The sequence below is a fragment of the Myripristis murdjan genome, chromosome 18, assembly GCF_902150065.1.
Source record: "Myripristis murdjan chromosome 18, fMyrMur1.1, whole genome shotgun sequence".
Classification (NCBI taxonomy): domain Eukaryota; kingdom Metazoa; phylum Chordata; class Actinopteri; order Holocentriformes; family Holocentridae; genus Myripristis; species Myripristis murdjan.
Genome location: NC_043997.1, coordinates 23,557,063 through 23,571,771, shown reverse-complemented (window position 1 = coordinate 23,571,771; position 14,709 = coordinate 23,557,063). Strand labels below are relative to the sequence as shown.

Here is a 14,709-nt window from a genome sequence, read left to right as displayed (position 1 = left end):
TGCCCCGCTGCAGTGCCATGGGTCCTCTGCCTACCTGTAGTTTGGTGGGCCCCTGAGCTGTGGCATTCCGGCCTGGGCCGTGGGCAGCCCCCAGCACAGATGGCAGCGCTTCCTGACCTGGTTCCTCTGTACTCAGCCAAACAAACATTATGTGCGTGTGTGTGTGTGTGTGTGTGTGTGTGTGTGTGAGAGAGAGAATCGTGGGGTGGGGGTCTAGAGGTTGGGGTGGGGGTGGGGGGCAGGGGGTATTTTTAATATGTAAAGCACTTTGTGCTACATCTCATGTATGAAAAGTGCTCTACAAATAAAGTTTTGATTGATTGATTGATTGTTGTAGGTCACTGTGGGAGTCTTTTGTCTTATGTCCTTTTTCAGTTCCAAATATAGCCTTTACGTCTGATGAAGCCACTTGCTGGAGTTTTCCCTTGGTCATTTTAAACAAAATCTTTCTCACTTTCTTTCTCTTTCTGCTCACACATGCTCACATTTACATACCTAATAACTTAAATAATAACTTCACTTAAAAAAAAAATACAGATTGCTTCACATACACTAAAACACAAAGACAGAGCGATGTGAAAGTGCCTCAAGAAGCCAAAGTTAGATAAAAAGTAGCCTCAAGTGGAATGAAAGAGTCACCTGATCCTAACATACCCACATGTGGCTCTACACAAACCTTCAAAATGATGATGTTTCTGACCAACCTGTAGTTTTGTATGGACTGATTATGTTCATATACCATCTCTTGAGCTTATTATGTAATAAAAATGTCAATATTTTCAAATATGTACTCAGTTTGGTCATTTTTGGACAGTTCCCTCCAGTTCCATGTTCCATGTGTAATTTCACTTTAAGTGACACTATTAATAAAAATGGGGGATTTTGTCGCTGAAGCAGTCATCTTGCTACTATTAATAATAACAATGATGCAAGAAAGCAGAAACAAATATAGGTGTGAATAGTATTACTGCGAATAATAGGCACTGAACCAAAGCCCAAATCCCGAACCCACAGAGAACAACAGATGGTTGCATCACCTGCCACTCGACTTTTCACCATTAGAGGTCAGGCCTCACACAGATTTGACTTTGGGGCTCGTTCCCCTTTAAGGGATCCAAGCACTAAGAAAATTTGACCCTGATATTGTCCCCCCGCTAGGCTGATAATGCACCAGATCTTGCACAGGGCCTTAGTGAGACATGACAGACACCCATATGAAGTTTAGTGTCAATCAGACTTAGTGTTGTGGAGATCCAGCATCACTTCCTGTAAACCTGCAATCCAGAGGCATTTTTGTCATTCAAATATGCAATATTTGTAAATTTGTTTGCTCATTTTGATAATTATTAAGCACAAGGTCAACAGATGGAGTATATTAAGATCTGTAGAAATGGGACTCAAGTTGCTTTAGTTTTTTGCTTTTATCCAAAATAGTCAAGACGATGATATGGTGGACATGAAAATGCCCCTGTATGAAAGTTGTAGAGCAGACATAAGCAACAGGTGGCCCGTGGGCAGCATGTGGCACACTGATGTTAATTTGGTGGCCTGAATTTCAAAATTTGAAGACAAATGACTGACTCTCATTTACTTTAAAGGTTGCAGCTTTCATTTTTACCACTAGGGGGAGCCATGTAACTTGATGGTGCTGCCTGTAGGTCATGGAGGTCAGAGGTCATGACACGGGATCGCCCACCACTTTGTGATGTGCAGAGCTGAGGACGCCATGAGCAAAAGAAAACGTGTGTGTTTACAGAGGTCAAACGTAGACAGTATCAGTGATGAAAGAATATAACATTAACCTGCACTTAAACAGCACCCAGAGGGAAAAAAAAATACTACACAAACATTTTCTCTTGATGCATCCTACTAAGTAGCGCTAGTAGAGCTAGCAAAAGACAAAAAGCTGTTGTCTGATGGTGAGACAGTGAATGGGTCTAAGGGCCAATCCCAATTCACCCCTTAACCCTACCATTTGCCCCTACCCCTCCGTTTTGCGCGTCCACGCATAGGGGTAGGGACGTCCCATTTCTTGTTGAGGCGGAGGGGGAGGGTGGAGTGCTAGGGCTATAGCCCTCCAAACGGAGTTTTTTCAGAGACACACTCCAAAGCGAGTGCTACAAGAAATCTCCCACACTTCTCACACAATTAACACAAAAATCAATAACGTCAGCGATTGTTTATTTGACATTAGACCACTACACCAGCTGGCTAGCATGTTGTGTGGCTAACGTTGGGCAAACTACAACAAAACTTGTTTACGGTCTATCATTCATACCTCAAGCTGATTCACCGGCGCTCCCAGGCGTCGAATTAAACAATAAGCCCCGAGAAGCCGTGGGTTACAGTGATTTTACAACAGCTGAGGGGCGTTCTTATCGGCGGAACGATACGCAGCGGAGACTTCTCCTTACATTGTTCCGATTTGCTATTGACAACCACAAAAAGATGGTCACTGATGACTAATGATGACGTTTCCGGGGATGAAGGGTTGTCCCATTTCATAGGGGAGTATTTCAACCCCTACCCCTTGTAACTTTGTTGCAAGGGACAAGTGACACTCGATAAAGAGGGGTAGGGGTAGGGGTGAAAATACGAAATGGGATTGGCCCTAAGTGTGACTGTGGGTTCACTGCCTTAGGATTCACTGTGGCCCCACGACCCATAAAAGTTGCAAATCCCTGTTGTAGAGCATGAGCTTCTACACAATAGGACTCCAGTCCCAAGCCTTTAGGTAAATAAGGAGCAAAGTTATCCTATTTTAAAATTGTACATTTGACCACAGGAATTGGCTTGAGCCAACAACGATAAAACATTACACATGGGAAGTGGGTGAACCTTGAAAAAGTGGTGTAATAGGAAGAAACATAAAAATATGAATTACCAAAGCAATAGTGTTCCAGCAGTGAGCACTTCTCATAATAAGGAAGTGGGAAGAATGCAAGAGTGTTATGTTTCAGCTAAGTGAAGCAAACACACCATTAAGGAAGATTTTTTGAGAACATTAGGTCGGTTGTCAACTGCAATGAATTTCCACTGTTCCAAAAGACTGAACGTCTGGTGTGTGTCCATGGGCTGAAAGTCTGAAGTGTGTGAATCCAGCCCAAGACTTCCTCTGCAGTGCAATTACATAGACAGGTAACAGGAAAGGAAAAAGCAACATCTTGGTGTCTTAATAAGGTGTTGGGTCACCACGGGCCAAGTCTCTGGGACTCTTCTGGAGGGATGGAGCTCCCCTCTTCCAAAAGACACTGTACACAAATGAAAATGAAATCACATCCTAGGACCTTGACTCACCGCATCTCAACCCAACTCAACACCAATGGGAGATTTTTGACTGACATGGTGGACTGCGCTCTCCACCACCATCAAACCACCAAATAAGGGAGAATGTTTTTGATCTCATGCAGTTAGCCAGTCCAGTGCTGCACATGTTGCAACACTCATGTTACACCCAGCATATTAGTTCCTCCTTGGACAGCCTCTTTCCCAGCATCTGTCACCATAAATGTTTAGCAGAGATTTTCGGTTAGCACAGGCAGCAGCATCACCGACTCAGAGAGTTACTCTGTGCTTCTTGTTGTGATTTGATCATCCTTACACTCCACAGCTACACAGCTGCACTGGTGAGTTTAAACACTTTTCCTTTTTGAGAGGGACATTCAATACAGAAAAATTGCAGCTTGCTATTTCTGTAAATTTCCTGTTCTCATTAACAAAATGATGCACTGAAGTAAGAGGGTTTATGCACAAAGCATCATACTTCAGCTGTGGATTTAACTGATGGAAACACCTCTTCAAGGAATTGTCCTCAAGAGATTTTATCATAAGTTGAAGCCACAAGTTGATACTATTATCACAAGCCCTTTTTTGTGAATGATGGATGTCCCACAATTTTGGAGTAAATAGTACTGTTTAAACCTCAGAGTACTACAAAAAAAAAAAAAAAAAAAAAAAAAAAACTTCAAAAACAATGTTGACACTATCACTGTTATGCATTCAAAATGCCTTATGCATTATTATGAGAGCACAGACACATAAGGTTAGGGTAGGGGAAATAAAGAGGAACAGCATCACTTTGTAACATGTGGCTCTGTAATATTCTATAATTGTAATAACACCTAGCACTGAGAACATATAAAAGAAACGTTCAAAATTGATCGAAATGTTTTATGATTATCACTTGAACATCATGGTCACTGATGTCCATTGCGTAGGGTTTGTTGGGTGTCGGTGTGATGAGGATCTCAAGACGTCCCCTGGTTAGTCTCTCCTCTGGGGCCCAAAGAGAGATTATTTCCCTGTTGATCAACTGTCAAAGTTTCAGGAAAGAATGACTCAGTCATTACTCAGTAGAATTCAACAGCATTCAATCACATGCCCTCATCTTTGCAAAAAGTATGAAAAATATTGTGACATAGTGACATAGAGAGACTTATCTTCCATTCATCCGACTACAGATGCTTAAACACAAGATTATCTGCTAATTGAACTCATGATTTGATGGTTTGTCAAGGTTTGTCTTTGCATGCATCATGTCTGGACTGAAATCAGGTTATATCCTTTCTGATAATAAAGAAACTAAGGGTTCTTAAACAAATGCCTAAAAAATCAAGCAAAAACAACTGACTTGGATAAAAACTTGTCTGGCAGCGTTCGAACTCTTGTCCATGATTTCCATGATGACTGCCAACAGTTAACCGTCATTAAGATCTCTCCTCCGACATCCAACAGTGCCTGTTTATAACATTGTCAATTGTAATAAATAGCCTATCCCACAATTGTTGGTTTTGTCTGTATATATATGATTGTGTCAGTCTTCTATGAGGTTACAGGTAATTTGATAAACATATATTTTTTGCTGTCTATAGATTAATCACCACCTTAATTATGGTCTCAGTCAGCAGATAATTTGAGATTAACTTTTCAGTCATTGAGCAAATCTCATGTCGTGATTACATATCATTGAGCCTTTGCTACTCTAACCATACAACTTTACACTTAGTTTTGCAAATGATTTTCATATTTCCTTTAAAGGCACAGTCCCCCCATTTTGAAAAGGTGGAAAAACAAACAATAGCAAACTCAAGCAATCTACTTCTGTCTCTGTGGTGGCTACAGCTGCTCTGGTGTGAAGTGATACAGGAAGTGCAGAAATTTCCGGATCATTCTGGATGTTCAAGTTAACAAACTGTGTTTACTATATTTATGTCAGTTTCCATGTCATTAAACAGGGATTTTGCAGTAAAACAGGGTTTCCAAATGTAGTAAATCTGACCCACACATTGTTGGACATCAGTGCTGTACTTCTCAGCTCACAGTGTGAGGACTGGTAGGACAGAAGAATGCAAGTAGGTCTTGTTAGATAAATAAAGACTGACCAAAGGCAGGACAAGGGTTGTGGGGGGCCCCATGCCTGTGTTTCCCTTTGGACCCAAAATCACAAAGTCCACCCCTGCTGATGATGATGATGTCAAATTGTATTTGCTTAAACATTTGAATCACACAAACACCAAATAATAAAGCTATACCAAAGTTCAAATTTATGTATTTATTTCCCTTCACACATTTTTCCTCTCTAACACGCACAGGCTCATTCACACACACACACACACACACACACACACACACACACACACACACACACACACACACACACACACACACACACACAGTCGTGATTCCATCACTTCAGAGGACATTACATTGACTTACATTCATTTCCTGGAGATTTATCCTAACCTTAACCCTAACCACTACCTGCCTAACCCTAACCCTAACCCTAACCCTAGCCTTAACCTAACCCTAAAGTTATCTTACCTTTAAGTCTTCACCCTAAAATTAATGATTTTCACGAAGGGGACTTGCTTTTTGTCCCCATAAGGGAGGTGAGTCCCCACAACATGACTGTGTAAACAGATTTATGTCCCCACAACATTAGCAATACCTAGTCCACACACACACACACACACACACACACACACACACACACACACACACACACACACACACACACAGCCAAATAAATAATTCCTCTTTTACAGAGGTAGGTCATTATCAGTGTGGGGCTTAATATATTAGGCCTGTCTATTGATTTGATTGATTTACATACCCATGTGCAAATAAATAGACAATTGTGTGCTGTACTAAATTGTGACATTAATGATGCTCATGATGGTCATCTATGCACAATTATATTTCTACACTACAGCAATAAGTGATTTAATTTCCGTGGCTCATTGGTGAAAACAGCAAGAAATACAGATTTCTAGAGCCACAAGAAGAATGGAACAGGAGACAAAAAAAAAAAAAAAAAAAAAAACATTTGACAGCCATTTTTCTGTGGCTGACCCTCACCTCTCACCTCCTAGTTTAGTGTCAAAAAATGCTTTCACGATTTGAGAAAAGGTGTTTTGTGTTCTCAATTGTTTAGACTGCAGTTAGTAATGTAATGTATGTGTGAATGTATGACAATTAGGGCTGGGACTATGTACAGTTTTGACAAAATGATGTACTGGGACAAAATGATGAACAATTACTGATAATTTTTTGAATTCTTAAATGACTCAAGTCACCATTTGTGACTTCATTAGTTCAGCATTGACTGATTGGTTGTCCATACCTCCATCCAAACAGCTCATCCAGTTGCATGCATGTGCTTGTGCATGCAACCTTGATGACTGAGCATGAGAGGATTTTGTGGAAGTGGATGTTGTAGCAGGATTAGAGCAAAAATCAGTGTGTTTGGGAAGCACTGGGCATATGACTGGTTTCCAAAGACTTGGATTATTTAGCATGACAAGTGTGAGCTTTTTAAACAGAACCTCTCATATTTTATTACTGGTAAATCGTAAAATTAAAATTAGGATTTTTTCTATTTGATACGAGATGGCTGCCATTTTTGGAATACAAGTTTACTTTGAAGCCGTGTGAATAAAGTTGTGTTCATCAGGAAAGTCGAAGGCATCAGTGAATAGTGGATACAAAAAATATCCATTATTGGTGATGTATCCCTTTCAGTATTGTAGCTTCCTTTTGCAATAACATTGGCTGCAAGTTACATTTTCCATGCTGTCTTGCTTTTCAAAATTCAGCCACATATAAATTGTTATTAGGTAAAAAACAGGAAAGTGTTAATCCACCTGTTATCAGTGATAAGTGGTCCCAGCCCTAATGACTATAAATAGTAATGCAGTTTTGGTAACAGCAAAAAACAAAAGCAGTGAATATCAGCCTCCTCATTATTGACTTTCTCTGCCACAGGTTGAACACCAGTCATGAACAACAGTGACGATTTCAATGATTTCTTCGGTGATCTGTTGAACGACAACTCCACACTCCCACCCTACGTCATCGATGATTTAATTCCGTTGTGTCCCAAGACTAATGTCAACAAGTTTGGAGCCCAATTCATCCCATTCTTCTACTACACAAGCTTCACCCTAAGTTACCTGGGCAACGGGCTTGTTCTCCTCATCATCTACAAATATGAGAAGCTCAACTCAGTGACAAACATCTTCCTCCTGAATTTGGTGATGTCAAACCTTCTCTTTGCCTCCAGTCTTCCCTTCTTGGCAACATACCATTCGTCTGAGTGGATCTTTGGCACTGTGATGTGTAAGCTGGTCAGCAGTGCCTACTTCATCGGCTTCTACAGTTCCATCCTCTTCCTCACGCTCATGACATTTGACCGGTATCTTGCGGTGGTGCATGCGGTGGCGGCCGCCAAGAGCAGGAAGAAGATCTATGCCATCAGTGCAGCGGTGGCAGTGTGGTGCATCAGTGTTATAGCAAGTGTCAAAGAGCTGGTTCTCCAAAACGTGTGGGAGCATCATGAGCATGGGTGGATGTGTGAAGAGGAAGGTTACGACAAGAGCATCATGGACCGCTGGCGCCTGGTCAGCTACTACCAACAGTTCCTGCTCTTCTTCCTCCTCCCTCTTTTTCTGGTTCTGTATTGTTACAGCAGCATCACCATCCGGATCCTGTCCACCCGGATGAAGGAGAAGTGCCGCGCCATCAAGCTCATTTTTGTCATCGTCTTCACCTTCTTTACTTGCTGGACACCCTACAACATAGTCATCCTCCTTCGGGCCATTCAAATGTCCAACGGCAAGAAAAATGACTCATGCTTAGAGTCAGAGGCGCTGGACTATGCTCTGTATGTGACGCAGAATGTGGCCTACCTGTATTGTTGCATTAGTCCTGTGTTTTACACCTTTGTGGGTAAGAAGTTCCAGAGCCACTTCAGAAGATTGCTGGTCAAGAAGATCCCCTGTCTTAGAAGACACATCAGCCTCAGTAGCCAGAGCAGCAGGACCACCTCTCAGAGAACAGAGAACACACTATATATGAGTAGGCAGCTTGCAGCATCCACTGGGTGAAAGAATGTTTAGGCCATTACAGGAAAACAATTGAAAGTCAAATCAGGAGGAGTGAAAGAGCATTTGGATACTAGTAGTTGTGATGTCATATGGTACTCTTTAGAACATGGCAATACATACACTATATTACCAAAAGTATTCGCTCACCTGCCTTTACTAATACTATGAACTGAAGTGCCATCCCATTCCTAACCCATAGAGTTCAATATGATGTCGGTCCACCTTTTGCAGCTATTACAGCTTCAACTCTTCTGGGAAGACTGTCCACAAGGTTGAGGAGAGTGTTTATAGGAATTTTTGACCATTCTTCCAAAAGCGCATTGGTGAGGTTACACACTGATGTTGGTCGAGAAGGCCTGGCTCTCAGTCTCCGCTCTAATTCATCCCAAAGGTGTTCTATCGGGTTCAGGTCAGGACTCTGTGCAGGCCAGTCAAGTTCATCCACACCAGACTCTGTCATCCATGTCTTTATGGACCTTGCTTTGTGCACTGGTGCACAGTCATGTTGGAAGAGGAAGGGGCCCACTCCAAACTGTTCCCACAAGGTTGGGAGCATGGAATTGTCCAAAATGTTTTGGTATCCTGAAGCATTCAAAGTTCCTTTCACTGGAACTAAGGGGCCAAGCCCAGCTCCTGAAAAACAACCCCACACCATAATTCCTCCTCCACCAAATTTCACAGTCGGCACAATGCAGTCTGAAATGTACCGTTCTCCTGGCAACCTCCAAACCCAGACTCGTCCATCAGATTGCCAGATGGAAAAGCATGATTCATCACTCCAGAGAACGCGTCTCCACTGCTCTAGAGGCCAGTGGCGGCGTGCTTTACACCATTGCATCCGACGCTTTGCATTGCACTTGGTGATGTGTGGCTTGGCTGCAGCTGCTCGGCCATGGAAACCCATTCCATGAAGCTCTCTGCGTACTGTACTTGGGCTAATCTGAAGGTCACATGAAGTTTGTAGCTCTGTAGCAATTGACTGTGCAGAAAGTCGGTGACCTCTTTGCACTATGCGCTTCAGCATCCGCTGACCCCTCTCCGTCACTTTACGTGGCCTACCACTTCGTGGCTGAGTTGCTGTTGTTCCCAAACGCTTCCATTTTGTTATAATAGAGCTGACAGTTGACTGTGGAATATTTAGGAGCGAGGAAATTTCACGACTGGATTTGTTGCACAGGTGGCATCCTATGACAGTTCCACGCTGGAATTCACTGAGCTCCTGAGAGCGGCCCATTCTTTCACAAATGTCTTGTTTCACAGTCTGCATGCCTGAGTGCTTGATTTTATACACCTGTGGCCAGGCCAAGTGATTAGGACACCTGATTCTGATCATTTGAATGGGTGAGCGAATACTTTTGGTAATATAGTGTAGATACTTTATTCATCCCGCAGTTCTGTACTGACGTGTCGTCTTGGTCTCATGATGTCAAGATGTGAACAGCATGATGAGGAGGACTGTTTAAATGCCAATTCTAATTGAACCAGGAAATTTATTGGTCGATTCATGGATCAAAAACCTGATGTGAATTTTGCTGTTAAACTCATTGTTAGAGAACAGCAACTTGTGCAAAAAGTACTGAAACATTGAACAGTTGGACATGTGCGTTCAAAAGTTTACAGAAGGTCATATTAAGTTCACCTGTAAAGGTTATAATGCATTTTAGGTTCATCCTGAAATTTCACCCGAAAGCCGAATATCCCTAACTTTTTGTGAGTAGTATATATATATATATATATATATATATATATATATATATACACACATTTTTTTTTAAGCAATTATAATTACAGTGAATTACAGTGAATTATCATATCTTTAGCATCATTTTATGCTTTCAAGCTCCTTGTTGCTTGCATCCATCAGTAATCATAGATGAACTAAATAACAAAATGGAAGAGAAGTTTACATTTGTGGTTTGTATTTATGGTGTTATATAAGTGACCTTCATGTGATTTGGATTAATATTACCTGAATAGAAGAGTTGCCTTCTGCACAGAATTGAAAAAAACAAACAAAAAAAACAAACAAAAAACAAAAAACAAAAACAAAAACATTTTTTTGAATAAACTTGAATATGTTGTGCTTACGCTGAGATATGAGATATTCCTTGATTCCTTCATGAGGGAATCTTCCACCTTTTATATATTTGGAGTGGACCTTTTGTTGTTGTTGTTGTTGTTGTTGTTGTTGAATAAAGGCTGGTATACATGTGTAGGTCACTGTGGGAGTCTTTTGTCTTATATCCTTTTTCAGTTCCAAATATAGCCTTTACATCTGATGAAGCCACTTGCTGGAGTTTTCCCTTGGTAATTTTAAACAAAATCTTTTTCACTTTCTTTCTCTTTCTGCTCACACACGCTCACATTTACATACCTGATAACTTAAATAATAACTTCACTTAAAAAAAAAGCAGATTGCTTTAAATACACTAAAACACGAAGACAGAGCGATGTGAAAGTGCCTCAAGAAACCAAAGTTAGATAAAAAGTAGCCTGAAGTGGAATGAAAGAGTCACCTGATCCTAACATACCCACCTGTGGCTCAACACAAACCTTCAAAATGATGATGTTTCTGACCAACCTGTAGTTTTATATGGACTGTTTATGTTAATATACCATCACTTGAGGTTATTATGTAGTAAAAATTTCAATATTTTCAAAAATGTACTCAGTTCTGTAATTTTTGGACAGTTCCCTCCAGTTCCGTGTGGAGGCCCCATGTCTCCTTAAGGCAGAATATTTCTCCTTGGAGTTTTTCAAGAGCAAGACAGTGCAGTAACTGGTCAACACTGTTAAACCAGTTTACCAGAATATTTCCAGATATTACATGTTTTGCCTGTATTAAACAACAGATGATAACCATCCTATGAGTTCCATGGCTTACAGTTTGCTGGAAAGAGTTCAAAAATACAGTTTGGGCCAAATAGGTAATTTTACACTGATGTCCAGAACCTCTGTCCAGAAACTTTTACCCCATACACAGTGAAATAAAGTGATCCTCTGTGTTCCTCATGGTCTTACAGAATTCTTGAGGAAAAGGATATTAGACATACATAAATAGACTTTATAACTAGAGAAATTCTCACATTAAAAACAACAACTGTTGTTTTGTTTTGTGTTTTTTTTTGTTTGTTTGTTTTTTTTGTTGATGGTGAGTTGTTGTGTATGTTTTTTTCTTACTCTTTTGTATTTTCTATACGTAAGGCCTGTTAAATGACTGACCATCCATTTATTTTATTGCTTTATTTTTTGAGAAAGGGACTGGTAATATTAGACTTTCTTCTTCCTGCCCCTTTTCAATCATGGATTGAAACAAATGTAACAAACTTGTGATTGATTATGAAGTATTGTTTCCATGATATGGAATAAAAAAAATGAAATGAAATAAAAAAAATAAATAACATCTACTAAATACGGTAAAGAGTGTTCTGACAAACAGTCTAATATCATCAACATACAGCCCAATTTTACTCTCAAAGTCATTTATCTTGATGCCTACTAAATTTTGATTATTCCTGACTGCAATAGCTAAAGGCTCTATTGGTAGTGCAAACAGCAGTGGTGACAAAGGGCATCCTTGCCATGTGCCTCTGAAGAAGCTGAAAGGTTTAGATACTACAGTATATTGTTTTTCAGTATCGATGCCACTGGATTGTGATATAGATATTTTTATCCACTTGCAGAGAGAGAGCATTTTGAAAAGATGGCAATGTTCAGTCCTATTGAAGGCTTTTTCTGCCTCCATTGACAATACTGCCATTAGTACATGTCATCAGTAATTATTTTTTTACTCAGTGTTTTAAATACAGTCCAAAAATATCTATGATTTAACTGCAACACAAAAAGCTCACATACCTCAATGGGCTCAAGTTTGCTGTGTGTTTTCACGGGAGACAGAATAGACCTGTTGTTAAGTCAGTGGAGCTCCAGTCTTGACACACAGATCCTGTTTGTTTGTGCTGCTCAGGCTGAGATCAGCAAAGAAAATGTCTGGACAAGGGAGGATGAGGAGGAGGAAGAGGAAAAGGAGGTGAAGAAGTCAGATAATGTCTTAGGACCAGGTCCACAAGAAGGCAAGATTTTGCCCATTTTTTTTCTGTTGCTTTTGTCTAGCAAAAAATGTTTTTCTACTGTGATTTTGTTGTTTGCAACCTGCTGCCCTGTGTAAAGAAAAAACAAAAACCACAAGGTTTTTCATTTCCAATGTCTGTGTGTAGTTGGTGCTTCATGTTGCCTATTCAAATGATGGTGTGTGAGTTTTGTATTGACATAAAACACACATTTTTTAAAGAATTTGAAGAGTTTTGCAGACTTGTATAGTGCCCTTTAGAGTGCCAAAAACAAGAGGAAGTGCCCCACTGCCTGCCCCTCACATGAGACAAAAAGATTGAATGCCCTCTAGGGTGCCCTTTATGCAATAAATAAACAATAATAAATTATAATAAATGAGGTGCTCCTATAATGGAGAAGAGCCCCTCTCTCCTAATGCTGCTGCCTGTAACACCTGAATTTCCCCTATGGGGATAAATAAAGTGTTATCTTATCTTATTTTATCTTACCGTATTTCCTCAATTAATAGCCCGGGTGTTTAATACGCAAAATCAACTTGGACCCCAGGCGTTTAAAAGAACCAGGCGGCTATTCGCTGCAGGCCTTTCTTTATTTTTACACAGACATGCACCAGGCCATTATTTTGATTTTTTAGTACAAAAGTACTGTAAGGCATAAGGTAAACATATCTGTACATACAAACATAGTGCAAACCGCTCACGCTGTGAGTTGTTCCCTCTGACACTTCCGTTTTCTGTCAAAATAAGAGTTAGTCGGTCATTTAATATTACAGTATACCCTTTTTTCTAACGTTAGCTAGCTCTCTTATTTTGACAGAAAATGGAAGTGCCGCACAGTTATTGTGCGGCTAACTGTTTACTTCTGCAAAAATAAGGTGAATAGCCTTATTTTGGGTTACCTCAATATAATGCAAATAATCGCCGCGGCGGTTATTCGGGTGGGCGTTTAATATGCAAAATGGGTGCAGACCCCAGGTGTTTAAAAGAACCAGGCGGCTATTTGCAGCCCGGCAATTAATTGGTGAAATACGGTAACTTATCTGCAGGAGATAAAATGTGCTGCAGTGCTGTAAAGGCTCTCCCCACATGTTAGTGATGGGAATTCTGGTTCTTTTTAGAGAACCGGCTCTTTTGGCTTGGCTCACTAAAAAGAGCCAACTCTTTCGGCTCCCAAGCGGTTCTTCAGATTTTTTTGTTGCTTAAATTAATTTATTACCAACAATAATGTAAAATTATGCGCAAAATGAATTACTAATGTAAAAAAACCCATGTGTTATGTTTTTTTTTTTTTTTATATATATATGTTTATTATATAAATATGCCTTTATATATTCACTCAATATAGTGCTATAAAAATATATTATAAAATACAAAAACAAAAACAAACTTTTAACTATTGACAGCTGAACTGAATTGCTGTACACACTGCAGCAGCATCAGCAACAGTTGCAGTAGACACACTGGCACCTTCATTAATATCAGGTTCGATTGCTTGTGTTTTTTTCTTCCCATTGCACTGATGGGTGGACAGTTCTCATGTGGCTGTGCAGGTTGTTTGTCGAGCCGGCTCGATAAGAGATTTTTTTCTTGCAGACTACACTCTGCCTTAGTGTTGTCGATAAAATTGAAATGGGTCCAGATTTTACTCCTTTTCCTGCTGTCACTCATTTTCTTAACTACACCTTTCCAGCGCGTTCGTGTTGTCTCTCCTTGTGGTCCCTCGCTCTCTGTCTCTCTCGTCTCCCTCCCTCCTGTTCTCCTGTTCGCCCCTGCGTTCCAATACTCATACTACCATACTATTTAGTAGGAGAAAAAAGATTTAGTATGTCCCAATACATAGTATGTCAGATGCAGTATGCCAAGAGTACCAGGATGTTCTACTACATCTGGTCAGATTTCGCAGTATGGATTTCAGCATGCTGCTCTGGCCATTCTGACCCACAATCCTATGCGCAGCGGACGTTACGTCGCACTGACTGAGTTGCGTGTACAAGCCACGCCCACATACGGACGACAACAAAACGCACATATCGCACAAAACTTGTTCAGTGACAGTAGAAGCGACTGGAAGACAGAAGATAATAAATATGACAGAGGACAGCGCAGTATGAAACAGCACCGGCATTTTGACAACAACATTCAAATTTGCCCCTACAGACGGCGGCGGAAGTGAGCAAGAGGGCCGGTCTTCAGGGACGATGTATGTAGTGTGTCCCAATAGTATGCATATGCATGCATATTTCATACTAAACTAC

At 40.5% G+C, this 14,709-nt stretch overlaps 1 protein-coding gene across 1 annotated transcript; it reads left to right on the top strand.

The window, feature by feature from the left end:
* The first annotated feature begins 3,534 nt into the window (after positions 1-3,534).
* Positions 3,535-8,429, top strand: LOC115376553 (C-C chemokine receptor type 5-like). The gene is made up of 2 exons (XM_030076222.1): positions 3,535-3,626; positions 7,264-8,429. The coding sequence occupies exon 2, from the start codon at positions 7,278-7,280 to the stop codon at positions 8,382-8,384; it is 1,107 nt and encodes a 368-aa protein (XP_029932082.1). The 5' UTR covers positions 3,535-3,626; positions 7,264-7,277; the 3' UTR covers positions 8,385-8,429.
* Positions 8,430-14,709: the final 6,280 nt, after the last annotated feature.

What these genes read in the sequence shown, in the direction of transcription:
- LOC115376553 (XM_030076222.1), top strand. Translation starts at nt 7,278, where the DNA reads ATGAACAACAGTGACGATTTCAATGATTTCTTCGGTGATCTGTTGAAC.